The sequence below is a fragment of the Daphnia carinata genome, chromosome 10, assembly GCF_022539665.2.
Source record: "Daphnia carinata strain CSIRO-1 chromosome 10, CSIRO_AGI_Dcar_HiC_V3, whole genome shotgun sequence".
NCBI lineage: Eukaryota > Metazoa > Arthropoda > Branchiopoda > Diplostraca > Daphniidae > Daphnia > Daphnia carinata.
This window is the reverse complement of record NC_081340.1, coordinates 3,459,629-3,485,404: the sequence shown is the minus strand read 5'-3', so window position 1 is coordinate 3,485,404 and position 25,776 is coordinate 3,459,629. Positions and strand designations below refer to the sequence as shown.

The 25,776-nt window shown below is 40.7% G+C and overlaps 4 protein-coding genes across 13 annotated transcripts; all 4 read left to right on the top strand.

The window, feature by feature from the left end:
- Nucleotides 1-1,299: 1,299 nt before the first annotated feature.
- Nucleotides 1,300-3,906, top strand: LOC130700757 (uncharacterized PE-PGRS family protein PE_PGRS10-like). Its single transcript, XM_057522742.2, has 5 exons — nucleotides 1,300-1,785; nucleotides 2,155-2,253; nucleotides 2,324-2,440; nucleotides 2,538-2,755; nucleotides 2,826-3,906. The coding sequence occupies exons 1-5, from the start codon at nucleotides 1,397-1,399 to the stop codon at nucleotides 3,695-3,697; spliced, it is 1,695 nt and encodes a 564-aa protein (XP_057378725.1). The 5' UTR covers nucleotides 1,300-1,396; the 3' UTR covers nucleotides 3,698-3,906.
- On the top strand, nucleotides 1,417-25,709 carry LOC130700689 (uncharacterized). 9 transcript variants are annotated; one of them, XM_057522684.2, is made up of 32 exons: nucleotides 1,417-1,427; nucleotides 18,614-18,652; nucleotides 18,731-18,897; nucleotides 18,968-19,060; nucleotides 19,128-19,229; nucleotides 19,288-19,353; nucleotides 19,412-19,477; nucleotides 19,548-19,721; nucleotides 19,786-19,992; nucleotides 20,062-20,178; nucleotides 20,248-20,286; nucleotides 20,344-20,409; nucleotides 20,470-20,556; nucleotides 20,615-20,701; nucleotides 20,768-20,875; nucleotides 20,983-21,069; nucleotides 21,135-21,221; nucleotides 21,296-21,382; nucleotides 21,462-21,581; nucleotides 21,656-21,742; nucleotides 21,855-21,941; nucleotides 22,011-22,097; nucleotides 22,162-22,248; nucleotides 22,318-22,437; nucleotides 22,503-22,589; nucleotides 22,662-22,748; nucleotides 22,811-22,897; nucleotides 22,964-23,017; nucleotides 23,080-23,133; nucleotides 23,199-23,312; nucleotides 23,377-23,508; nucleotides 23,584-23,727. In XM_057522684.2, exons 3-32 carry the CDS (start codon nucleotides 18,795-18,797, stop codon nucleotides 23,592-23,594), a joined length of 2,790 nt encoding a protein of 929 aa, XP_057378667.1. In that variant the 5' UTR covers nucleotides 1,417-1,427; nucleotides 18,614-18,652; nucleotides 18,731-18,794; the 3' UTR covers nucleotides 23,595-23,727. The 9 variants fall into 9 exon arrangements, with proteins under 9 accessions (XP_057378667.1, XP_059353257.1, XP_059353256.1 ...); XM_059497274.1 differs by lacking the exons at nucleotides 1,417-1,427; nucleotides 18,614-18,652 and having other exon boundaries at nucleotides 18,687-18,897; nucleotides 22,318-22,360; nucleotides 22,394-22,437; XM_059497273.1 differs by lacking the exons at nucleotides 1,417-1,427; nucleotides 18,614-18,652; nucleotides 23,584-23,727 and adding an exon at nucleotides 25,639-25,709 and having other exon boundaries at nucleotides 18,687-18,897.
- On the top strand, nucleotides 4,050-8,560 carry LOC130700673 (focadhesin-like). Of its 2 annotated transcripts, none has more exons than XM_057522660.2 (13): nucleotides 4,050-4,239; nucleotides 4,343-4,566; nucleotides 4,637-4,964; nucleotides 5,033-5,845; nucleotides 5,920-6,128; nucleotides 6,184-6,540; nucleotides 6,601-6,921; nucleotides 6,978-7,155; nucleotides 7,212-7,313; nucleotides 7,369-7,793; nucleotides 7,857-7,986; nucleotides 8,041-8,226; nucleotides 8,292-8,560. In XM_057522660.2, the coding sequence occupies exons 1-13, from the start codon at nucleotides 4,177-4,179 to the stop codon at nucleotides 8,421-8,423; spliced, it is 3,468 nt and encodes a 1,155-aa protein (XP_057378643.1). In that variant the 5' UTR covers nucleotides 4,050-4,176; the 3' UTR covers nucleotides 8,424-8,560. The 2 variants fall into 2 exon arrangements, with proteins under 2 accessions (XP_057378643.1, XP_057378649.1); XM_057522666.2 differs by having other exon boundaries at nucleotides 4,118-4,239; nucleotides 4,464-4,566.
- LOC130701782 (uncharacterized) lies at nucleotides 14,618-18,518 on the top strand. Its single transcript, XM_059497302.1, has 12 exons — nucleotides 14,618-14,744; nucleotides 14,821-14,991; nucleotides 15,084-15,422; nucleotides 15,536-15,677; nucleotides 15,842-15,875; nucleotides 16,433-16,513; nucleotides 16,611-16,647; nucleotides 16,731-16,836; nucleotides 17,608-17,697; nucleotides 17,853-17,910; nucleotides 17,996-18,111; nucleotides 18,212-18,518. The coding sequence occupies exons 1-12, from the start codon at nucleotides 14,644-14,646 to the stop codon at nucleotides 18,320-18,322; spliced, it is 1,386 nt and encodes a 461-aa protein (XP_059353285.1). The 5' UTR covers nucleotides 14,618-14,643; the 3' UTR covers nucleotides 18,323-18,518.
- Nucleotides 25,710-25,776: the final 67 nt, after the last annotated feature.

Genomic DNA, 25,776 nt, shown 5'->3' with positions numbered 1-25,776 from the left:
TTTCTTGTACATCCTCGCGCCCATTTCCGGTGTGGATTGTTTCATATCCAGACCGTATAATTTCGGTGTTTGATATGGAAATGATGGACTACCGCAAGTGATAAATCGTTCCTTGCAGACATTGAAATTTCGAGCTATTACAGAGTAGAAACTGTACACGATCATTATATAGTACTTGTCCGGCTGAAAATGCGGTAGGACCTTTATTCAGTTTCATTTTACGATCCGTCATTCCTTTTTTTGTGTGTTGTGTGTGTGTGAGTGTGTGTTATTGTTGTTGTTACTTGAAAAAGAAGGAACAGCTTTGTGTTTGTTGACCGCGTTCAAAATCAAGTTAAATTGGATGCAACTAAAGAAAAGTAAATATAAGAACTTTTTCCTCGTTTTTGGGAGCAAATCAGATTATTAAAATTTATGAAAAATGAATGTGGATTGTGTCAATAGAGCAATGGTAAATTTGGCCATTCTTCGAAAACGGTTACACTCACCCCTGTATGGTAATCAGCAGTTGGATGACCTCAACTCGTATTTTGCGTGGTCTAAAGCAACTTCCCCCTTTCACCCGACCGCGGACATGGCCTACATTCAATTTTCGTACAACCCGATTATGGTATAGCGGCCGACGTCATTTCTTATTTCTTGCATATTCAGCAAGAAATAAAACGTCAAATGATGTCACCTTTCTATAATTGCTTTTGCCCGTTAGTTGGGGATATTTGAGTTCATCGTCCGTTCAGTTGTAAAATCTGCTTGTTCGCTTCGGGAAATCATCTCCTTCCGAAAACTCAGATACCAATTAGTTGAAAAACGTTGATATGAACGCTGGGCTATCCAACTCACGATGTGATTCACGGTTTGAATACACAGGTGAAACGGACACACCTCCTCCGTTACATTGAAACGATAGTTCCACGCCACCTTTCGTGAAGTTTCTCAACGGCTAAACAGTTCCCGTTGGTCAACAGTTGGCCGAATTCGAATCAACATGAAGAAAGAAGAAAATAGTAAACACCAGGAAAATTGAATCTATCTGCAAACACCCACACGTTGATCCGGGAAGTATAACCTTAATGTAACGCTGCTAGCCCCTGTGACCTACAATCGACAGAGACTCGTTGGAAACACCCCAAAATGTCTCAGACGGGAGATGATGATGAAGGCAAAAGTGAAATTTTCCGGATGAGGTGTATACACATACATGGTGATGCACATACGTATACGATCCGTGTGGAAAGCGGCTTTCACCCGAGCCGATGACCTTCTTTTTCACGTTGTGCGCAGTACGAGGATACTTCTTTTCGGTTGCGTTTTCTCCTTTCATTCCATGTGTGTTTCTCTTACGAGCGTGATCCTCTAGTGCTCCAGCTGCTGATTTTAATTCCCTAAACTAAGAATCATGTGGCGCTTTATTCAAATCTCTTCCGTTTGTCTGCTCTTGCCGGGTGCGTTGACGAAATCTTTGAGTGCCGTCGACAAGCCAGATCTGCCCGACGCGTCTTTGCTGATGCAAGAATTCTATCACACCGTCGAAGCGGCTGTTAATCATCTGGTCGTGTCTCGCGACATGCACAAACTCGTCAGAGAAAAAAGACAGTTGAATAATTTCGGCCAAGGCAGCTTCGGAGGATTCGGCCAGGGCTCCAACGGACTTGGCGGAGGAGCAGCAAACATATTCACTCAAAACGGCCTTACGGGAGACGTTCTCGGAGGCCTATCCGATGTGGCCAATTTGGCTAGTTTGGGCAGCCTTGGCTCGGGAGCTGCATCCGGAGCGCCTCCTATCTTGTAAATAATTTCTACATTTTTTCTTATTCGTAATCTTCTTTGTGTTCATGTACAATATTATCCAGACATACAGACGAAAAGTATTTTTGTTTGTTTGATTTTAAAAGTGAAAGCATTGTCCTTATAAACCAGCATGTGTTTTCATACACGGTTTTTTTTTTTTTTCAACTTACGCCTAACTGAACGTGACACTTTCTCTTCGCGAGTTGTTGAATGGCATTTTTCCTAGGCTCCCAAACTTGTTCGACTTTTCTCCAATGATTAGAAAAAGGCTGTTTGGCTAGAGGAATTTACTAGTTGTTGATACACGCAAAAATCAAAACGAGCTTTCTATAGTAACTCTCTTTTGCATTTCATTCATGACTGTAGGCAAGGAGTTGGACAGGTCAATAACGTGGTAAAAACTGTTGTCGAACTGGATCGAATGAAATGCGCATCGCGTTTAGCATGTGAATTTATGGCCAACAGGTAAACTTTCTATTTCTTTACAGATTTATCAACATTCATTTAACATAAATCAACGTTGTCCACTCGGTAGAGGTCTATTTAATCGCACAAGCGCTCTGGTTCCTCCCACCGTATTTCCCGCATTAAATGAAAACGCACAAGGGGCGTTAAATCTTTCGCATCCGAGCACTTTTCGGTCTATTTTAGGGTAAGATTCTATTCTCTATTAAACGGCTTATAAGTTCCGTATTCAGAAAATCTTGTTCAAGGCTTTCTACATGTTTCTTTTTGTATAATTCTTTTAGCGTTTTACAACTGATGCGGTTCCAAGAATTTGGAGCTTATGCGCCTATTGAAGCGGCCTTATGGGGTGTGGCACATCGGGACACCAATAGGTGTCGGGAACAATTTACCAAATGTCCATCAACGGCCGAAGCGTTTATCACTGAATTAAACAGCACACCTGGAGGTCTGCAGAGCATGCTAACGAATTCATTGCAAGCCATTCGGAATACTCTACCAGGTAAGCGTGCGAAACTGCAAGACGAATTGATTGAAGAAATAAAGAAATTAAATGTGATTGACTGTTGCAGATGGAGCAACCGACACCGCCCCCCAAACAGCGGCAAGTGTGGCTGAACTCGGCGGATTGGGGTCTAATTTCGGACAGCAAACAGGCGCGGGATTCGGATCCTTCGGCGGATTGGGTGGACTCAGTGGCAACCAACAGTTTCTTAATCCTTCAGGATCGCAATTTGGAGGCAACCAGCAGCAGTTCTTTAATCCAACGGGTGCGCAGTTCGGTGGCAACCAACAATTTCTTAATCCTGGAGCTTCGCAGTTCGGTGGCAATCAACAATTTTTGAATCCGTCCGGTTCGCAATTCGTTGGGAATCAACAATTCCAGAATCCTTCGTTTGGGCAATTTGGTGCGAATCAACAGTTTCTCAATCCGGCTAGTGCACAGTTTGGTGGGAATCAGCAATTTCTCAATCCGGCTAATGCACAGTTTGGTGGAAATCAGCAGTTTCTCAGCCCCTCCGGTGCGCAATTTGGCGGCCTAGGCTCCAACTTCGCCTCTGGTGGGCTCAGTGGGGTAAATAATTTCCATCCAGGTAGCTTCGGTACTGGAGCACTTAGTGGTGCAAGTGGACTAGGTGGAGTCAATGGACTTGGCGGTTTGGGGGGCCTAGGTGGCTCGCCAGGAATAAACGGCGCAAACGGGTTTGGCGGTTTAAATGGACTCGGTGGCATTAATGGTGGGCTGGGTGGTCTATCCGGATTCGGACATCCGAGCGGATTTGGTGGTGTTTCCGGACTCAATGGAGGTTCCCAATTTGCTGGCCAAGGCTTCCAACAGGCAGGTCTAGGAGGTTTCAATGGCCTCTCGGGAAATTTTCGATCGGGAGCTGATGAAGACAAAAACAAACTGACTGTCCATAAACCGAAATGGAAGTGGGACTAAATTGTTAGCACATAACTTATCATATGCAGGACGTATGAAATTGCATCTACTGTATCTAATAAAATCTATCAATAGAAAGCACAATTGCGTGTTTTTTTCTGTACTTGTTTTCAAGTGTTTGAATTATTATAAATTCATGTTTGTCAGGACATCTGGTGGCCATAGTTAACAATAACTGTAAAAATAAAAAACGATTTCGTTGTTATAAATTAGTTTATATAATCTTTTGTTCATGTTTCGATGAAGCAATGAAAATTCAATACATTAACCCCCCCCCCCCCCCCCCCAGAAACGAATCAAACATAAAATTTTTAAATGGTTTGGTGTTAGCGAGACAAAAAAGTTTGGCAGACGGCAGTAGCTAGAACTTCGTAGTGATGAACGAGAGGGCTAGGGCGCTAGATTCATAACAAATTTGTGGAAAAATTATACATTTTTGATTAAAGTGTGTGTTTATTTACGAGCAACAGAAAAAGTTAATGATGGAAAAGATTTCTCGAAAACTTGAACAATCCAAAGGAAATGCTTTTTTACTTCACCAGGTAAGAATGTTGAAAATTTCTTTTTTCTAATCTGTCTTCATACGTCGTGTGTGAGAATACTGACTAACATTCCTGAAACTTTGACGATATCACACAAATGTAGGTGTTTAGCGATGTGGAGCAACAATTAACAAACAAACTCATGGAACTAGATCGTAAAGATGGTGAAAAAATTATTGAATTAACTTTCTTGTGGAATCATTGTGGAGACCCAGACTACGCAGTTGCTTTTGAGGCCAGCCATGCTGTTCTCAACTTGACCCTTAACGGACACCTTGGAATACATGAAAGTATTACTGCATTACTCTCAAGTGCTTCCACAGCCAGGTAAATTACTGTGGTAATCCAAGTAATAGCCCAACTAAAAGCAATCTAAAAATAATTTTATTTTGCAAAGACATTATGGTCTCTTGACTGATACTGTTGCACAGTTAATGCTTCGAGGATCATATCAGGGAGGACGACATCCATTCATTTCGTTGTACGAAATGCAACCTGAGTCTTGGCCTTACATAATGCAACAAATCAGCAACATCATTTCATGTGGAATTTTTGAAGTTCAAGCACTAAAGGAAATTAAACCATTTGTGATTTACACTTTATGCCATGGATGCTATGAAGCACGTACTTCTCTTCTGTGCATACTTGTAGGAAAGTTGCATGTTGGAAATAATCCATTAATCGTTGATTGGTTATTGGAAACTTTGGTGTGGCAGCATCAACAGGTGCTTATAAATTGAGATTTTATTTAAAGAATATTTCTGAACTAACACTTAAAATATGGTCATTCTAGAATCATGAAAAAATCAGCACCAACTTCCACCTTGTGTGTGTACAGCAGTTGTGTGAATATGCTATTACACATAAAGGTGAAGATGATTTAGCTAGCATATTAGCTATCCTCTTAACATCAGCCATGCAAACATGTCACAACAAATTTGGAATCGGGATTCACCACTGTGTTTTTTTGCTGAAACAGCTCGTCGACAACTGCGCATTAGAAGTGGAACCAATCGCGGTGATGGTAGGTCAGTTTCTGATGGGGTGCCATGCCAACTGCTATGAACCTCTTTTAGATCTTTGCCGAAGCCTTGCAAAAAAGCACTGCAACTCGTACGTCTGGGGTATACTTCAATGTGCGATCTTGCCTATATTCCCGTATTCAACCAAATTGGAATCGAGTGTGATGGAAATTGTTGAGTCAACACCAACGCCGTTTTTGACATCCGATAAGGCTACACCGGATAGCATTAAGTCAACGCGGTATATTCATCATTTGTCTCGTACGGAGCCGAGCATACAAATAGCATTAGCTACAGCAGAACTCGCTAAACGCCTTGAGCATCATTCGCCACCAAATCTTTCGGATTCTTGTCGGTCATGCGATCGCTCGTCGTTAACCGATGCAATATTTTTATTGAATTGCGCTGTATTTTGGCGTTCAGGGGACATTTCTGCATTAGAAGCTGCTATCGAATACGTTTCGTCCACAAAGTTGTATGCAAAATCGTTGCTTACACTACTTTTGAAGAAACTAACTGCACCTTCAAACGGAAAAGCAAAACTTGCCATTCTTTATCATCTCCCTTCCTTAGCAATAGACAAGGTAATTATTTGTAACTATCAAAATGTTTTAGCTCCCAATATTTTACCAAGCTTTTTGTCATTTCTTTTTGTCAGACCTGCGTACCACGAGTGCTCCAGATTTTTGAGGCCTTGTCTTCTAGCCCACAGCTAAGACCTGTGAGAACTCGATTACTTGCTGAATTGTGGAAAGTAGAGGATCGTGTATACCCGTATTTGGAGAAAGTTTTGAATACGGACCAACAACAAACAGAAGAATTCCTTATTGCGAAAGCGACAGCAATTGACATCATATGTAAAAATAGGTAAAAGTAAATTAAACCTTATAATTATATCATTCTGTCTTCACTTGGGTCTTAGATCAGACAAGTATGGGGCGGAACTGCTATCCATAATTTCGGATTTGCTCAACTCTTCTCTTGGCAAAATAAGCACTGTCAGCAGTGCCACAATTGCCACTCTGTCCCTCCGCAGTCTTATATCGTTGTGCCGTGCCGAAGTTGTTGATCTAAAATCCGTATGGGATCTTCTAGCACCAAAACTAAATCAGGATAATCGAACGTCTGTAGTATCTGAAGTGTGCCATTTACTTGGACTGACAGCCGAATTGAGGATCGACAATGAGGAATATGACGAATTTATCCACCAAGCCATAACAACATTGTTTAAAATATCCACCACGGCGAGTTCACCGGAAGTACGTTGCATAGCGCTCAGGTTTGTGTTTGAAATGACAAATATTGTTCCGTAATTTACTTCAGCTTGTCTTTTGCGCAGATCGCTAAGTCGTTTTCCCAAGAAAGATTTCAATTTGAAATGCATGCCGGATTCGAGCAAGGACGATTTGAAAGTGCCTGCGAAATATCTGCCACCTGGTAAAACAGAAACGGTCATTAAAGCTGAAGATGTACTCGACTACCTTCCTGGCCTATGTTGGATGAAACTTATGGATTTCTATGATGACGAAATTGTAATGAATGGTTTCGCCGCTCTGCTGTCTCATCTAATCGAAGAAGAAATCCGGTCTATGCCGATCTGGATTTATAAAAAGGCAGCTAACGATGCCACGAAGAAAAACGAACCACCCAACTATTCTTCGTAAACGTCTTTTAAATGCAAGTTTTATTATTTCATAATCTCATCCAATCTCACAGTTCACTGAAAGAAGACAGTGTCCTGGCGGCCTTGGTAGTCTACATACAGCGAATTTGCGAAATCAATTCAGTCAGTCGAGTGCGGATGTCCGTTGCCTTTAAAGTGCTTACAGGACCGTTTGAAAGGCCTTTACCTCCGCTTAACTGGATGTCACTTTTGCCAATTGCGCAGCAATACGTATGTTTTATTCAACATTCTAGCGAGCCTCATTGATTTTTATCAAATTTTGATAGGATCTGGAACCGGAGTTCATGGAAATTGTGTTAAATCAAGTTCCTCACTCGTTTTCCGCCCAGACTATTGCCGAAAATCTGTTCATCAAAAATCCTCTAGACGTGAGAAAAGGACATTTTATATCTCGAGAAACTAGATTTCATGTTTAGTTTTTAGGGAAAATCAGCCGTAGTGGCTCTTTCGTACCTGGGACCTATCTGTAAGGCGCTGCCGGTAAAATCTGTGCAAGATTTCCTTTATGTGGTGCTGGACAATGAACAAACGCAGATTTCAGGAATCTTAACTCGATTACGGCATTCCTTAAATACGGCTGATCAACAAATCCCAGCTGAAGTGAAGGAAACTATTGCCAATATTCTAGTGAAACTGTTTCCAATTCTAGCTGATGATTTCCGATCTCTGAAACATTTTGCAAGTTGTTTTTGCCTAGTTTCTGGCGCGCACCGCCCATTATGCGCTCCGTCGAAGAGCACAGCTAAAAAGTTGATTGCAACGCTTCTCTTTGCCTCAAACGAATCCCACTCTAAAACGGCTTTAGAATTTCTGCTGAAAGGATTGCAAGTTGCGCTCTATTTACCTCAGTAAGATACTATTTACCTATAGTTATAAAACTGTTTAACTATGCTGATCAATTACGCATTCAGGTTGGACAATGAAATCGTGGAACTTGTTCACCAGTGTATTGGTGCGAATTTCAAATCGTCGCACAGCTTCCTTTTGCAGTTCCTGTCGTACATTCAACTTACTGCGCTGAAACCTCTTGGTGAAGATCAGGTAATATTTCTTGGCACGTCTGTAGCGTAACCTACTAATTCTTTTTATTACCAGAATTTTCTTAATCTGATGGATATATTTGCTCTGGTCGTGGCCGTCATGTCTGATACGCTAGTGTTCCATCGCCAACTGAGCAAGGAAGGTCAGTTCACGAAATTAAGAGAAAATCTTTGGGAATATTTCTCACTTGGCATGAGTCATCTATTCGGCCAGCCACAATGGGCTGTAGTCAAGAAAAACGTGAGGCACCTCTTAAGAAATGCGCTTGCATAAAATTTCACATTTCTAACAATTTGATTATGCAGATGCAAGATTGGATTTTGACAATGTTAGGCAACGAATACGTGAATACTGAGCTGAGAGGCAAACTTCTGAACGTTCTTCCTTCCACAATTGGCATAGATAAAGAAGTTTTTATTCGAATCGTGGCAATTTGAAGATTAATACTCATTTTAACCGTACGAGATTCCAACGAGACAGACAAAATTACCGCCATCCTGGAATTAGTGGATGCTGTCTCAGGTTCCCCAACGGTATTCTGACGTGCAAGAAAAAAAGCTATTTGAAAACATTTTCCTAAAAAATATATTTCGGATTATTGTCAAATTTTTTTACTATATGCGGAGATGCATAACCTTGAAGCAAAAGTGATTTTAATATTGATGCCGAATTTCCAAAGGGATCCTCTCTAGATAAGATGGACCATCATCTGTACCATTTCCCGATAGGGACTCTTTCTAGATGAGATGAGTACATTGCCACCCTCTTTTTAACGATATTTTTCTCCATAGATGGCGTTGCTCGGTAACTTTTTTACCGATATTGTTCTCCATAGATGGCGATGGTCCCTTTACCGATATTTCTCTCCATAGATGGCGTTGACGCCCTAACATTTTTTCAGATTTTCTCTATAGATGGCGTTGTCTGAGATCACTGCCAATACTTTTTAACGATATTTCTCTCCATGGATTGCGAGCGTTATCGTCAAAGCTTCATTTGGCACACATATGTCTTACGATCTATTAGAATAAAAAGTGATTGTGCGCTGCTGTGGTTCTAACTGAATATTTTTGAAGTAGCGAACCAATTTCATGGTGAAGTAAAACTGCACCAATGTGGATATGCAGGTCTTATTTATGTCTTCTCAGTGGTGATATACTATTTTGTTGGTTCTGGTTAGGACGTAGAATTATATTAGAGTACAAATCTTTAGTTAAGTTCTAAATCTCGTACAGAGAAATTATAGTACGTTTATAACTAACAGAGACAAAGGGTAACTTATGTTGGCTATAACTATTGTTATTACACAATTTCCGTTGTGATTGTTAGGCTTCTTTTCCTTTAGGAAATGATTGGGAAAAAGTCTGTTCAACTCCACTTTGTACAGGCCCTTACTTGACTTAATTTTAAACCTAGCTTGAGTGGCCCAAACTGTTCTACATAACATCAATTTTCAATCAAATCAAATCGAAGTTATTTTAGTTTGTTTACCGTCGCAAACGCCATCTATTAACAGAAATATCGTAAAAATCGGTTTCGATGTTGGAAATGCCAGTCAAGCCAGGATAACTAAAAAACTATAAGTCGCACAAAAAAACCATGTTGAATTTTAGAATCGTCATTGAATTCTCAATCAAAAACATGTATTTAAAAGGATTTCTAAATTTTGACCAAAATTGAAAAAGTAGGAAGGCTATAGCCTTCCCACTTTTGTCAAAATCAGCAAAATATGACATCTCATGGAATTGGATGAAACTGACCCGAAATAATCAGCGTTGAACGCTGATTCTGAATATAGCGGCTGGTTTTCTCTAAGTCGTACAGTTTCTGAATAAATCGCAATTAAAGTGATTTTAGTTTGTTTACCGTCGCCAACGCCATCTGTTAAGAGAAATATCGTAAAAATAGGTGTTGATGCTGGAAATATCAATCATACCAACTTACATACGTTTCTATTTAATAGATAATGTTTTGGCCATGCTGGCCAGGAGTATGTTATACTATTCATGGAAATTGCTAATAGGATCATTAAATGTGCTGTAAAACTATGCTTGGGTTTGCCGTTATTTGTCTTTCGAAAAAGTCCTGCTGGAAGTCTTTCGATTACGTAAGTTTTCTAAACAATAATTTATACAAATTCGCTTTTAATTTCTTTAAAGAAACTTTAATTGATAGGGAACTTGAAGACATTACGGTAGCATTGGATGACAGCCATAAAGTAAAAAAGGAGAGGTAACGCCTGCAAAACCTCTAGAGCTACGCGTGTTAAGCCCCATAGATGGCGTTGATAAATCGCCAGTACTCTCCGGAAACACGATTGCCACCATATACCAAGAGTAGCAAAGCCTGTGAAACATTTTGAGCAACAATGTTAAGCTCCACCAAGTGCCAGAACGCTATGGCAGTTTTTGCCCGCCAGAGTGCTCTGGTGGCCTCCCTATGCTCGAGACATCTAGGGGACAAGTAAACAACTACCGAACAGTTCCATGGTAATGTCAGCTGTCAGTCTTCTTTCGTCTGGCACCCATGATGGATGGTAACTAAGATGAACGTTCACTTTTTTGGAATTTCCCTGCATATTTCTTGTATTTTGAGGTATTTTAACGTAGACTTTCCCTTTTCCGCATCATGATAGGTTTAAACTGTGCGAGACATCTATTCATAGTTTCAAGGTATTCTGGCAAAGAATTTCATACAAAAGAAGCATGGCCTGCTATTGGTGTGACAAGTAGCTTTTCAATCATATGTGGTAGTCAAAAGCAACCATTTTGCTAACAGATAGTAATCATAACTAAACGAATCTCTATAAAGATGGCTGTAATGGAATTTCACTGCCAGTTTTCAGCTTTTTAAGATATGTATTCAAAATAGTTTTCTGTTCATGGCTCGATTGAAGATTTGTATGGTGAAGGAAATTTGTATAAATTCTTAAAAGTACACTCAAAAATTTATTTTGAAAGAAGTAGCATTACAATTCAAGAATTATTTAAAGGAAAATCATGACTAGATTCTTCCTTAACTACTAATATGTATTTCAAATTTGTAAGTCTAATGCACCATTCTTGGCTATGAAAAATTCCTTCTAATAAAGACTTTCAATCTTCGTAACATTTTTCACAACCTAGTGGTATGATTCCTGCTGGTCTCAGTAGTGGTTTTCACCATTTATTGTTAACAGTATTACTTCTGTAACTATACTTGCAGGTCTCCGGGTCCTTATATGCTGCGTTGGCTGTGGGATCATTGTCAGAAAGAAATGCTACAAATATTATGTTATCAGCTTTAATAAAATATATCCAGTATCGTTTTTTGGTGAATTAGTACCTTCTTCGGACAAAAATTGGGAATTTAAAGATGCACATTGTTTAAATTCGTTCTCAGTATTGTGATTTTGTGCTGATCAGGAATAAGTGGTTCTCCTTTTTTACCAAACAATTGTGTTTGACATTTATATGGAAATTTCCAAAGGAAACAATCTCAAGTCTTGGTTTTGTTTGTTCATATCAGTAAAAAGTAAGTATGTTTGCCCTATAATAAGAAAATGTGTTTTAATAAATTTTCGGCGATAGCTGGATTTTAAATATAACAGTTCGGTTTAAACGAGTAACCGAGTTCATGATATTTATGACTGAAATAAGTCAAGTAATGTAAAATGAAATACAAGGGAGAAAGTAATAAAAGATGAATTATTTTTATTGTCCCACCTCCACCCAACAATTCCGCCACTATTTTACATACAGCATACATCAATACATACATATATACACACATAAATACATACACAAATACAACTAACTAGTTAACTCGTTGGCTGCCACGCCACACTTAGGTTGCTTAACTACAATATCTACGTATCGCGTCTGAAGGATCGCCGACAAAGAGGGACTTGTCAAACGACAAGTCCGGGCTGATACGGTGATAGAATCCTTTCCGGGAATGCACACCCCAGGATTTACCACCGTACCGACAAAGGGAAGTCCCTACGGTGCATTGCCTAAGCGCCCGAAGGCGAATCTTGGGCAGTGGCGACAGTCCCACCCCATGGCAGATAGACCATGGGGCAGAGCAGCGCGGCCCGTCCCTACAAGCTAACAAAAAAAAGGGGACAAAACGGGGTGGCAGCCAACGAGTTAACTAATTCTATACATCAAAACATAACAATACCATAGCACGACGTTCCTCGGTGAGAAGGAGAAGACGGCAATGAGACGATGGCGAAGACAGCGACGGTGAAGGCGAAGACAGCGACGGCGACGGCGACGCGACAGCGACAGCGACAGCGACAGCGACAGCGAAGGCGAAGGCGACGACAGCGACAGCGAAGGCGAAGGCGACGACAGCGACAGCGAAGGCGAAGGCGACGACAGCGACAGCGAAGGCGGCGAAGGCGACGACAGCGACAGCGAAGGCGAAGGCGAAGGCGAAGGCGAAGGCCACGACGGCGAAGACAGCGCAGGCGTAGGCAATGACGGCGAAGACAGTGAAGGCGACGACAGCGATGGCGAAGACGAAGACAGCGACGGCGAAGACGGCGATGGCGAAGACGAAGACAGCGACGGCGAAGACGGCGATGGCGAAGGCGATGATAGCGACGGCGAAGACAGCGATGGTGAAGGCGAAGACAGCGTCGGCGAAGGCGAAGACAGCGTCGGCGAAGACAGCGAAGGCTAAGGCGAGGACAGTGATGTGCCGGTGGCAAAGCCAAAGACAGCGATGAGACAGACACGGTGGGGCGAAAATCAAAACTTTCTTTCTTATTGGCCCTGCGTAACAGATATAAAGAAGGACTGGATGAACAACATAACGTTTGATAGAAAAAAGATCAATGTACGATTATGATTCGACAGGATTTTTTTAATGACACAAGTTCGAAAGCTAGCTCGGATGATTTCCTGGAATTACTGGGGCTACAATGATTAAACTGACTGAAGACGAGAGGTTCTGTAAAATAGGCTTTCATTTTAAAGAAAATTATGCTTAAATTCAATACAATTTTTATTATCTTCTATCTCCTTTCAACAAGAACTTATCACAAATAATTGTGTCATACAGCTTTGCTGGTTGAATGAAGATGTAAAGAATTCAAATCTAGTAACGTAAATATCACAATGTGGGAATACAAAGGTGAAAAAGACAAATAAATCATTTAATCTGCTAGATATAAATGAACTAAAACAGATGCCCTAAATTGTAATTGCTTCAATAGTAGGTTCGAGCTTAAAACAGTCCAGCCAATCTTTCTGAATCAACTTATGTTCAAGGAGTCTCTTACATTTTCTATGTGAGACTCCTTGAAATGTAATAGTCGAGTATTGAATTTACCAATAATGCTCTGTAATGCAAGAAAAACTTAGAGACAGTTAATCTCAAAAAGTCAGATGATTGCATTTTCCAAAGCAAAGTCTAAGCCTTGATTTGCAAGCTAGTCGAAGTTCAACTTATCACTGCTTGCTAACACAACCTGCTTCCACTTTCTCAATTCTAGCAATAAGGTAAAAAAAACAATGCTTGGGTAAGAATAATGCTCATACATTACCTATTTGTTGATGTAGATGCACAAAAACAATGTGAAAACTTTCAAAAACAATAGAGCAAATATGCTTTCATTTTTACGCATCTTATGGCAGACGTGACAGACGACGGTAGCATTCACTCGTATAGGCACGGTATTGGCTGAAATAACGAATTTAATTATTAAATTTTGATTAACATTTCGTAATTCTTGTAGGATGCTTGAACGAATTATTTTTAGCCAAAAGCTAGCATGGCCATAGCTTGGCCATTCCTAACGAGAATTTAGTCCATTCAGGCTTAAAAATAAGCAAGACAAAACAAGCCCGACTTTTTCTGTTTTTTATTAATTTTTAAAAAACCTGATATTGCTATTAAAATACACGACTTAGATTTGAAATTTAAAAAGATGTAGAGAAATTAGTTTGTTTTGACTTATGATTTATATTTTATGAACTATTCAAACTAAATGTGATTTGTTTTACACCCTACCCCCCCCCCCCCCAAAAAAAAAACCCATTATTTCTGCATCGTGCTAGCGCTGTAGCGTACTGGCGCGCTAGTATTGTATCAAATATTCGGTGTATTTCAAAAACGATTAACTTTATGAAAAAAGTAGCAATTTTTCCGAAATCAGCATTCAATTTTAAGTATATCCTATGATACTTAACCAATTCCGATGAGTTTTAGTTTTTGCAGAAAATTTTTTTAAGCCCGACCGAGAAAAGTCGGGTTTATTTAGTCGGGCTTAAATTTTTTTTGCAAAAATTGAACCTCATCAGAATTGGTTTAGTATCACAGGATATATTCAAAAGTGAATGCTGATTCCGGGAAAATTGTTCTTTTTTTCATTAGGTGAACTGTTTTTAAATACATCGAATATTCAAGAAGCGCTGGTTCGCTCTAGCGTGCCAGTACGCATTAGCTGCGATACAGCACAAATATTCGGTATGCAACTATAACGTTCAAAGATTCGGGAACTTGATGTCCTCCGTGATTCGTTAATTATCGGCCTAAAGGAGATTTAATGGTTAATGCCTTTGTGTCACGCAAATACGCATTTTTTTAACGAGATAGTGGCTCCCGCCATCTAGTAATTGCTTCTCTAAGTAATATCCATTAAAAAAACACAACAGACAACACATAATGGCCGTCCCTGTGAGAAATAAATTCTTCACGTGTTTTTTTTCGTTTCATAAGAAAGTTAATAGTCAGCAAACATTTGGTTTGTTTTCGTCATCAAAATGGTAATACAAATTTTAGTATAATCTATGCTCTTTACCTTCAATGATTAATCCAGTTTGATTGACTTTGTCCCTTAAGTTTCCGACCGGCAAACTCTACTTCCATTCACACGACCTCGCTCAAATCATCAAACTTAATGCAATTTTTCGATGATACTAAAAATTTTGGAGCAAGTGAAGTCAAAAGTGGCCGTTCTTGGACATTAGATGAGCTTCGAATCAAGAGTAATGTTGATCTACACAAATTATGGTACTTGAAATAATCAACCACTGAACACCCTAATAATAAATCCGAGAAGTGTCGTTATTGTGGTAATTGATAAACCTGTGGCCACCATTTAGGTATGTGCTCCTGAAGGAAAGGAATATGCTGCTGACGATGGAGTACAATTGTCGTGAAGCTTGTCATCTCTTTCCATCACCAGAACGAATCGATAAAATCCAGGACAGTATGACCAGGCTCGAACAAGTCATTCATGAAAGAAATGATGCATATTGGCAGCTTGAAATTGGTGAAGAAGCACCAAAACCTAGAGGTGAAAATACATTAGATCCTACCGATCCATTAGCTGTTGTCCGTGGGCCAATAGAAGCAGTGACACAAGTGAAAGACAGAGCAACATTGAAGTTCCAATATCTAATCAAAGAAAAGGAAAGAAAATTGAGACTCAAGCAAAAAAGGTGGGTTAATTGAATGCTTACACTTTCTAATTCAGCTGTCGTTTCTCAGATTTTTGTCCACGATAATTGCGATGTACCCGTTAAAAAAAATATTCTTCCAAATTTTATTTTAGACTTCATGAAAGAGAGGCAGCGATGCTTCTCAAATACTTCCCCAACATGGATAAAGAAGCTCTACAAGCCAAGTACCCTGACGTCAACGTAGAAAGACTCAGATTCGTCAAGACTACTCGGGGAAGTCACGAATTCAATACAGCTTGAATATGTTTTACGTTTGTAGATCAAGTTAATCAAATAAACAAGGTGTCATGTACATTGATTTATTGAATTTATACAGGAGATTCAGTAATATCTCTTCATTTTCAGTCTTAAGGTACAATGAAGTTGCATGAGAATATAGTGTTTGACATTGAACTAAGGCATCAGCTCAGGCGGAAGAAAATCCACACGACAGTATAAGACTAAGCTATTGGCTGTCCACTTCCTTAGTCCTTGAAGAAAAGAGTTATTGAGCTATCATCTTACTTAAGGACATGGCTAAGTTTTTTCCGGCATAAAGCCCAGCAGACTAGTAAACCAGCAAGGGCTAGTCGTGAAGTAATTCGAATCACGCCACGTCCGATCGCTTCGGGTGACTGTGAACTAGCGTTCTATTTTTCAGTCAACCGAGTTTTTACTGGCTATATCTAATGCCATACGTGTTTTCATGGCATAATGGGCGTGTGCTCGTGCATTTTTCGTTTCGGTGCAACGTTGGAAGTGTGTGGTGGGTTTTGGGTTGACTTTGCAGCTATTGATAAATTTAGAAAGTGTAACTCACACACACGAAGTCACTCGAGATAAAACAGCGTGTAAGTTACGTCTCTGCAACAGAATCGTTTTCTTCACACAAGGCATTTAACGAACGGTCACTCGACAACTTTGCAGCATTCGTCCGTTCTGCACACTGTAGCGTGAAACTTCTGCTTTATTTCCTTTTGACACATTGGTATTTTGAACACGTGACGCAGACCCCACCAGAATAGGAGTCTACAAAGTAATGGGAGCTAAACCAACAACTTTATTGTCACTTGAGGATATCGACGAATGCTGTAAGTTACAAAAACATTGGCATACTTAAAAAAAAATTTTTCACGACATTCGTGTGTTACGAAACTTCAATAACGTTTTACTCTTAAAAAAAAATAGGCGAACTCACCTACTTCAGCCGCAGAGATATCATTCGGTAATATACCAGTAAAAATGACTAATCCATTTTTTGAGTTTTTCATTCCGGAACAAATTGATAATAAAAGTGGGTTGTTATAGACTGTTTGACCGGTTTTACCGCATAAATCCGAATGCCGTAAAAGCCAACCCATTTGGAGTTAGACTTCCAGCGGCCGATATTTTTGCGTCAATTGAAGAGCTCAAGGTACTAATTCAATGTACTGATAACATATCTATTTGTGCAACGACAGGATTTTCCCAGCGGTAAACGTCTGTTTTCAGATTTCACATGCATGCCCAACAGCATTGAAACGTGACTGAGGGTTCATAAAACTGCGTAATAAACTGCGGGAATTCTGTATAGTGGGTGTGAGGCGACTCTGAGCGCTCTGGATATGGCCCAGATTTCATAATTCATATAGTGGTCTCCAGCTATGTTGAAATTTTGACGATGCTCGAATCTTTTTTTTTTTGTTTTTCACTTGTAATTAACGCCAAGTCATTCCTCTATGCGGACGCACGCTGAATCATCTTGCAGGAAAGGTGGGAAATTCATACCATCAAATAAGGGATAAAGGAAACGTTTGTAACTGCGTAGTGGGCACATATTTACAAATCCCGATATCACGACCTTGATTCATCAGCGGCTACGCTGCAGGCTTTTCACAAGTTTCATTTAAAGAACGCCGAACCCGATCGGTATCTTTCAGCGGGGATTAATGTGACGACGTAGAAAGTAACTTGAACCCATGAATGATTAGCTCATCCGAACCCTTGTCTCACATCACAAAGTCAGCAATTTTTTACCACGTTATGTTGCATATGGCCCACATCCGATCTTGCGTAAAGTCAACTCACGTTGTAGGGAAAACATTGTTTTTGTTTGTTTTCATCCCGTTGTCCGTTATTCACGGGAACAACCAAACAACTAGACGAAAACATAAATATCTTTTTTTGTTTGTTCTTTCTATACCAGTGCAATCCTTTCCGACAGCGTCTGGCGTACGTTTTCTCTTCCAAACAAGACGATTGTTTCTCGTTTGACGATTTCGTCGATCTCGCTTCGGTAAGTTTAGCTTTCATTTGTCTTAGTAGCAACGACTTTTTTTTTTTTTGTTTTCTTTTCACCCACAGCAAGGTCGAGCTACGCATTTCAGCTAGTCATGTGTTCTTTTTTTTATCAGATTTCTTTTTCCTTAACTGTTTTCTTGCTTTCCCAAGGCTTTTTGCGAAAAGGCTCCACCCAGCGTCCGCGCATCTTTTGCATTTAGAATTTACGGTAAATTTCGAATTTTTTTTTGCTATTTTTAATACCTATCATCTGTCGACTTATATTTATATCTTTATCCCTTTTCTCGTTCCAGATTTTGACAACGATGGTCTGTTGACAGCCTCTGATCTCGGGAGACTCATCGATTTTCTAACATGCGATTCAGAGAATTCTACCAAACTACCGGAAAGGGACGAAGTCGTCGGCTATGTAAATGCTATTTCATAATAGAAAATATGAAAAAAGACAAAAACCCCAGATAATATCTCTTACTCATACGTGTTTCTTTTTGTGCCAATTGACCTTGCAGATCCTGGAAGAGGCCGGAGTAGAAGGAAACCGTTCAATTAACGAAGCCGAGTTTCAACTTGTCGTAAAAAAGCTACCAGATTTTGCTACCTCTTTCAAGCTCATCATGTAAATTAACGAAAAACACGAGTAAAAATGTCCCTTAATTATATAGTTATCGTTGCCATGTCATAAAGTGTCCTTGCAACAAAAAATATGGAATTATGCTATGCTTTTCTCGATCGCTTCCCTTGAGATATACGTTTCCCTTGAAGTGTATCGCGACAGAAAAAAGGACCAAACACAATACAAAACGTTATTAAATCGTATACAGTCATCGCGTTGGCTACGTTTTGCGAGGCTTATAAGCGAGAACAGCAACAACGAACACTTCAGATCATTCGCCTGCTCGTCGCCTAAGGAGAGCTAGATCGAGTATTTAATAAACTACGCTTTTGGAAAGGTGAATCATTAGCTATCCGGCTCTCGAGCCACATCTACCTACAAGTCTTGTACTAATGTATCGTTTGGTTGGTACTAGCCACCTTCGTGCTTTACAGCTTACATTTCCCAGAGTTCAATTTCGTCAGGGTTTGAAAGCTATCATGGATTCTAAACAAGAGGATATTCAGCAGCCTATCGGGAAACAGCCTGACCCAAAAGAGGTTAGACAGTTCACAACTGTAACCCACGTTGAAGGAGAAAATCGTGAGTGTCGTTATTTTGATGGTAATTTACACCTTTCCTAGCTGTTTTACAAAGAAATTGCATGTTGCAGAACCCCAACCGGAAGAGACTGAAAGGAAACCCTCGTTCATAGAGTCCGTAATTGGCAGTATAACGCCAACCTCATCTGAAAATAAACCAGCAGGTACATTATTACGAGTTCAAAGTGGGCTTCTCTTGGTCATTATTTTTAACATTCGAATGACGTTCAGAAATTACACCTCATGACATCGAAAAAGCTGATGCTCAAGTCAAAGAATCTGCTCGTGGTCTAATGGACACTATTCGCTATACATATGCACAGAAAAAACATGGTAGGTTCAATAATTAGTGTTTGAAAAACCATTTTCCTGAAAGAATTTTCTCGTTTAGATTTAATGGAAACTGCTGCTGGAGCGAAGCAGTCTGTCGAGAGTACTGTAAGCGAAAGTCTTCAAAGTAAGTTTCTTTACTCATGTTACGATGCGCAACAATTGAAAATGTTGTTATGGCTTAGGTCTTTCGGAAACGGCAGCACATGCTCAAGAGTACGTTATGGATACGTTGTCTGGTGGCACTCACGGTAGGTTTTAACAGTTTACATACGAGTTAAATTTCCCGTCTTCTAATCGTTAGAATCGTTTTTTAAATAGCCGTGATGGACACCATGGCCAGTGCCCGAGATACTTCCATGGATGCTGCCACCGGTGCCAAAGATTACGTCAAGGATACACTAACTGGCGCCAAGGATTCCACTTACGATGCAGCTGCTAATGCCAGACAAAAGTTAGAGGAAGCTCGCGCAAGTCTGGCCCAAAAAGGCCATGGTGAGAGAATTCTAATTTCAATAAGAACGCGGATTGGAACACTGATGAACGATGCTCTTTCTAGATGCCAAGGAATACATCAAAGAATCGGCTGAAGGAGCAAAAGAATCTCTAAAGGAATCAGCAGAAGGAGCAAAGGAATCTGTCAAAGAAAAGGCTGAAGGGGCGAAGGAATCGGCCCAAGGAGCGAAAGAAAACATCCAGCAATCAGCAGAAGAAGCAAAAGAATCGGCAAAAGAAACTGGTTCAAACATCGCGGAAAGAGGCCGTGGTAATATTTACGAGTAAAAAATATGTTACGGGTATTAAATGATAAGCTGTCTTCTAAACACTTTCAAAGAGGGTATGGAATCGATGAAGGAATCTGCCCGACAGCCCGAAGGACAGCAAGAAAGCAAAGGGATCTTGGGAACAATCCGCGATTACCTAACACCAGAGTTTGCAGAAACAGCAAAAAGTGAGTAAAATTATGATTTAAGGGCAATTATCAAGCCTATGCGACGTTAACAAAACGCTGTTTTTACAGGTGGCGAGGGAACTAAAACCAGTGCCGAGCAAGCAAAAGGTATATCTCCATTAGTTGATTGTTGTGACTAGCGTAACGTTGCACGTTCTTTTACAGAATCCAAAGAAGCCGCAAAAGAAGAAGCAACGGGAATCAAAGATGCAGCAATGGAGAAAGGACATGGTTAGAATTAGTTTGTATAAAAAGCGCATTTCATGTCCTTACGTAAAGTTTTTCTTGCAGAAGCAAAAGAGATGTTGAAAGAAAGAGCCACAGGCGCCAAGGAATCCATTCAAGAAACTGGTTCTGGCTTGGCAGACAAAGGAAGAGGTGAATTAATCAATCTTAACGTTGTATCTCGAGCTTACATACTTTTCTTATGTTTTAGAATTCAAAGAAGGATTGGAAAATCTAGGTCATGGAGCGGAAGAAACTCTAAGAGAAACCCGCGCTGATATTGGCGAAAGAAAACAAGGTAAAACTGGAAATGCGTTTTCAAGTCGTACAGTGCAATTAGTCATGAACATACGAATATTAACAGCCCAGGAAGCGTCGCTGAGAGAGGCCGAAGCAGAGGCGCCGAAGAAAGGCAAAGGATTCGTGGAATCGCTTCGTGAGTGGGTGCGGCCTGCCACTGAAAAAGCACACGGTAATTACTATCATCCATCTAATCAAACTATTCCGCCACCCATGGGCGTTGTCGGAGAAATAGATCAAGAATTCAATTCGTATTAACTCATTTTTGGTATTCTGTAGATGTAAAAGAATCGATTAAGGAGACCGTTTCTGGAGCTACAGAGTATGTGAAAGATACGGGCTCGAGTATGGTAGGAAAGGGACAAGGTAAGCTGATCGATTTCATACCTCTCTTGTTAGTAGAAAGAGCACAATACGGAATATTTTTACAGAGACCGCTGAATCTGCCAAGGAAATGGCATCTGAAGGAGTCGAGAAAGCCAAAGACGTCGGCTCGCGAATTGCTGAGAAAGGACGTGGTAAGAAATCGTTCTTGCTTGATCAAATTATTTAAATATTGGGTTAATCTCGACGAAAATGATTGTTATTTTAGATGTTAAAGAAGCCGCAAAGGAGAAGGCTTCCGGGGCAGCGGAATATGCGAAGGAAACCGGTTCAAGTATCGCTGACAAAGGACGCGGTGAGTGGCCCGTCCAACGGACTGTTTTTCGTATCTTTGGCTGGAGAGTTAAACTTTACTAATACTTTGCTCATTTTAGAAACTGCTGAATCTGCCAAAGACATGGCTTCTAGAGGAGTAGAGTCCGCAAAGGATACGGCATCCAGAGGCATGGAAACTGCTAAAGAAGCTGGCTCTAAAGTCGCAGAGAAAGGACGTGGTAAGTGTTACGTTCCCTAGCTAGGATATCGCGGGATATGGTAGCTTAGTTAATGTTTCATGTTTGGTTTTTAGAAACTGCTGAATCCGCAAAAGATATGGCTTCAAGAGGAGTGGAATCAGCCAAAGAAGCTGGATCCAAAGCTGCCGATAAAGGGCATGGTTAGTAATTTGCCTGATTGAAACATTTTGCGTGGCACTACGTCTTAATGTCGAGCATGCCAATCAATTGGGATTGAAAATTGCGTTTAAATTGTGTTCTGATTCATTGCAGATATCAAAGAATCGATGAAAGAAACAACTGAGGGAGCTAAAGACTATGCAAAGGAAACGGCTTCAAGTGCGGCCCAAAAGGGACGTGGTGAGTTCCGTTACCTCAATCGAACAAATCATTCGAAGATGTGTTTAAAGTATGGGTTTTCTTGTTTAGAAACGGCAGAATCCGCCAGAGAAATGGCCTCTAGGGGAATGGAGTCGGCCAAGGAAACAGGATCAAAAGTTGCTGACAAAGGACATGGTTCGTTTTTTTGCAATAGTTACACAGTTAATCGTTGATATCATCACATTTGTTACGTTATCAGAGATGAAAGAATCTGCTAAGGACGTTGCCTCCGAAGGCATGGAATCATTGAAGGAAAAGGGCCAGAGAGCCGCTGACAAAGGACATGGTACGCTATTCTGATCCTACGATTTGATTGCATACTACAAATGTCGCGTTTTGTTTGACTAACTCGCAGAAATGAAGGAATCGGCAAAAGACACGGCGTCGAGAGGAATGGAATCGGCAAAAGATACGGCGTCGAGAGGAACGGAGTCGGCTAAGGAAGCTGGCCAGAAGGCGGCCGATAAAGGACATGGTTTGTACCTTTGTGACTTTCTTGTGTCACTTGTACGCGTGCTAATGTACTGTTTTTCCGTCCAGAAATGAAAGAATCGGCCAAAGATATGGCCTCGAGAGGAATTGAATCAGCTAAGGAAACTGGCCAGAAGGCCAGTGAGAAAGGACACGGTAAGAAAACAAAAAATTAACCATAACATGCCAAGATTTCGTACGTGAATGACAAAATTTTCATGCTTATAGAGCTGAAAGAGTCGGCAAAGGACACAGCACAACAAGGAAAGGAAGCCATGCAGGAGACGGGATCAAAGATCGCAGAAAAAGGACGAGGTAGCTTTCCAGTACACTATCTCTGTTCTATTTTTGGTTAAGCCAAACTATTGCACTTTCAGAAGGCAAAGAGAAAACTATGGATTACGCTGCTGCTGCCAAACAATCCGCTCAGGATACCGGAGCAAAAGCCACTGAAAAAGCTCGAGGTAAAGAGTGTGAATTCCTAAGTCTAACTTCGCTGACGACATTGTGATCAAATCTTGTTTCTAAAGAGGGTGAGCAACAGCAGCCAACTACCGAAACCGGAGGTAGGACCGTCTTTACTGGTACGTGTCTTATTGAAATGTCGTGATAGAACGTTAAAAAAAAACTGACTTACCAAATGCAGAAATAAAGGAAGGAAGCAAGCAGCCCGGAACAGACATCACCGGCGAAGAGAAAGGTATTGTTTTCACAAACTTGGGCGGTGGGTAGCAGACGCTTTTTAACTTGCAAAATTTTCCACAGGTGAGAAGGGTGTTCTAAAAGCCGTTCACGATTGGGTTACCGCTCCCGGCGATGGTACGGAAGGCTTACCGGGGACGGAGGGCGTGAAGCCGGAATCGGGCAACGTTAAGCCAAGTGCTTTATTAGTTGCCCCGTTTTATCCCGATAAATTTAAAACATGCTTTTCTTGACCCAATAGGTAAGCAGGAAATGGGTAAAAAGGAAGCTGAGGAATTCAAGCGGTTGGATGAGAAAGTGAAACACCACACAACTTGGGAGGAGCCAGAACGCGGACAAGTGGGTGACCCAGGAGCTGCACTGCATACTCCAAGTAAAACAACCGACGTCGGTTTTTTCTCAATTATTCATGGCATCGCCAATTTATTATCCCTGTTATTTCAACCAGGAAACGAGTAAACCGCGGAAACCAGGGAACGATGTCTTCAAGGAGCCTCGCAGAAGAAGTCACCTGTAGCGCTTGATATTTGATGTTTTTTTTATTGCTTTTAGTTGGAAGTATTCGACGATAATCTTCCACTTTCATTTAAGAGTATCTCGTAAGAAATCACGTGAAATCACTTGCCTAAAAAATTCGATATAATACAGTTTAATTTGTTTTCCTTCCAAAGCGGTTGATCTTAAAATATTCTTAATGAGCTTCAATCAATTCTTTAGCTCAGGTTTCGCCGATGTTACTAGCCGTTGTAAAGAGATACACGTATGTACACAGTATGATAAATGTAGAAAAAGAGAGGTGTGTAGCTAGGAGCCATACCGCGTTGCTATAGCATGCTCTTATTACATACAAGCAGGTCACCTCGCGATGAGTCATAGAAGACAAAGGGCATTAGACAAACGTTAGACCCAACGTGTTCTTGCGAATGCTTACCTAACCAGAGTTCATCAAACCTTGCATACAACGATGATATGGCTATCGCAGACGGGTTGGTTACCGTAATGGCCAACTGCTGTGTACGGCGTAGTCTGGTGTTACATGAGTTTGGCTTGATGCATGTTATGACGAATTATATTGCGATCATAATGAGATCAAGCGCTTCTTAGATATACAATTTCTACCCAACAGCAAAATACAATGCACAAATAAAGTTTAATAAGTTACAACTAAGAGTGTAATTGGTGCTATAGTGTTCAGCAAGATAATGGTAGCTACCATCAGTGATAGTGTTATTATGAAAAGAAATTACTTGTCGATTTGAAAATCACGCATATATTTTGAATCACCACAAAAAATCAAATAAAGTTCATTAAAAGATTTTACCTGAAATTCATTTTTAATAACTAAAAACGCGTCATGGTACGGGAGTCCCACAACTTCTTATCAACGCAGTTTTCGTGCAAAAAATCAAGTATAAAGCACTTGCATGTGCCTCCCTCTGTTGGAGCCGTGGTGATCATCTCGTGATTCAGGTGTGGGTCCGCCGTTCACATCTCACGAGACCATCACGGTTCCCATGAGTAGAGTTTCCCTCTGGCGCGTCCTATGCTACGCTTTAGTGACGTTCTACTACCTCTGACTACGCTATTACGGAACCCTGCAACCGGCATTCGGCCTGTCGCAATGGCTAGCATTCACGTAGTGGGACATTGCACGTCACATGCATATCGGAAATACAAGCTCATGAAGTTAGGTTGACGAAAGCTAACCTAACTTTTTAGCCTTTTTGTGTGTCTTTTAAGATCGGAGACTGGAAATCCATTTTTGCAACCCAATTTTTGTCTATTTCCATTAGCTACTGAAAAAGCTCGAGGTAGAGAGTGTGAATTCCTAAGTCTAACTTTTCTGATGTCATTGTGAACAAACTCTTGTTTCTAAAGAGGGTGAGCAACAGCAGCCAACTGCTGAAGCTGGGGGTAGGACCGTATTTACTGGTACGTATCTTATCGCAATGTCGTGATAAAACGTTAAGAAATCTTGTTTACTTACCGAATGCAGAAATAAATGAAGGAAGCAAGCAGCCCGGAAGAGACATCACTGGTGAAGAGAAAGGTATTGTTTTCACGACCCTATGTGGTGGTAGCAGACTCTTTTTAACTTGCACAATTTGCCACAGGTGAGAAGGGTGTTCTCAAAGCCGTTCACGATTGGGTTACCGCTCTCGGCGATGGAACGGAAGGCTTACCGGGGACAGAGGGCGGTGAAGCCGGAATCGGGCAACGTTAAGCCAAGTGCTTTACTAGTTGCTCCGTATTATCCTGATGAATTTGAAAACATTGCTTTTCTTGATACTATAGGTTAACAGGAAATGGGCAAAAAGGAAGCTCAGGAATTCAAACGGTTCGATGAGAAAATCAAACACCAAACAACTTGGGAGGAGCCAGAACGCGGACAAGTGGCTGACCCAGGAGCTGCATTGCACACTCCAAGAATAGCAAACAAACGTCCGTTTATTTTCAATTATGCAAGACATCGCCAATTTATTATCACTGTTATTCCAACCAGGGAACGAGTAAATGGCGGAAACAAGGGAACGATGTCTTCAAGGAGCCTCGCAGAAGGAGTCACCTGTAGCGCTTGATATTTGATGTTTTTTTTATTGCTTTTAGTTGGAAAGATTCGACGATAATCTTCCACTTTCAT

Excerpts from the sequence above, each read along its gene's own strand:
- LOC130700757 (XM_057522742.2), top strand. The coding sequence starts at position 1,397 with ATGTGGCGCTTTATTCAAATCTCTTCCGTTTGTCTGCTCTTGCCGGGT. Across the intron at positions 2,441-2,537 it reads ACTTTTCGGTCTATTTTAGG|CGTTTTACAACTGATGCGGT; the intron begins GTAAGATTCTAT and ends TAATTCTTTTAG. Across the intron at positions 2,756-2,825 it reads CATTCGGAATACTCTACCAG|ATGGAGCAACCGACACCGCC; the intron begins GTAAGCGTGCGA and ends TGACTGTTGCAG.
- LOC130700673 (XM_057522660.2), top strand. The coding sequence starts at position 4,177 with ATGATGGAAAAGATTTCTCGAAAACTTGAACAATCCAAAGGAAATGCT. Across the intron at positions 6,922-6,977 it reads GAACCACCCAACTATTCTTC|TTCACTGAAAGAAGACAGTG; the intron begins GTAAACGTCTTT and ends CCAATCTCACAG. Across the intron at positions 7,156-7,211 it reads TGCCAATTGCGCAGCAATAC|GATCTGGAACCGGAGTTCAT; the intron begins GTATGTTTTATT and ends AAATTTTGATAG.
- LOC130701782 (XM_059497302.1), top strand. The coding sequence starts at position 14,644 with ATGGCCGTCCCTGTGAGAAATAAATTCTTCACGTGTTTTTTTTCGTTT. Across the intron at positions 16,514-16,610 it reads TGAGGATATCGACGAATGCT|GCGAACTCACCTACTTCAGC; the intron begins GTAAGTTACAAA and ends AAAAAAAAATAG. Across the intron at positions 16,837-17,607 it reads CGTCAATTGAAGAGCTCAAG|TGCAATCCTTTCCGACAGCG; the intron begins GTACTAATTCAA and ends TTTCTATACCAG.
- LOC130700689 (XM_059497273.1), top strand. The coding sequence starts at position 18,708 with ATGTATCGTTTGGTTGGTACTAGCCACCTTCGTGCTTTACAGCTTACA. Across the intron at positions 19,722-19,785 it reads TCTGGCCCAAAAAGGCCATG|ATGCCAAGGAATACATCAAA; the intron begins GTGAGAGAATTC and ends TGCTCTTTCTAG. Across the intron at positions 23,018-23,079 it reads AGGTAGGACCGTCTTTACTG|AAATAAAGGAAGGAAGCAAG; the intron begins GTACGTGTCTTA and ends TACCAAATGCAG.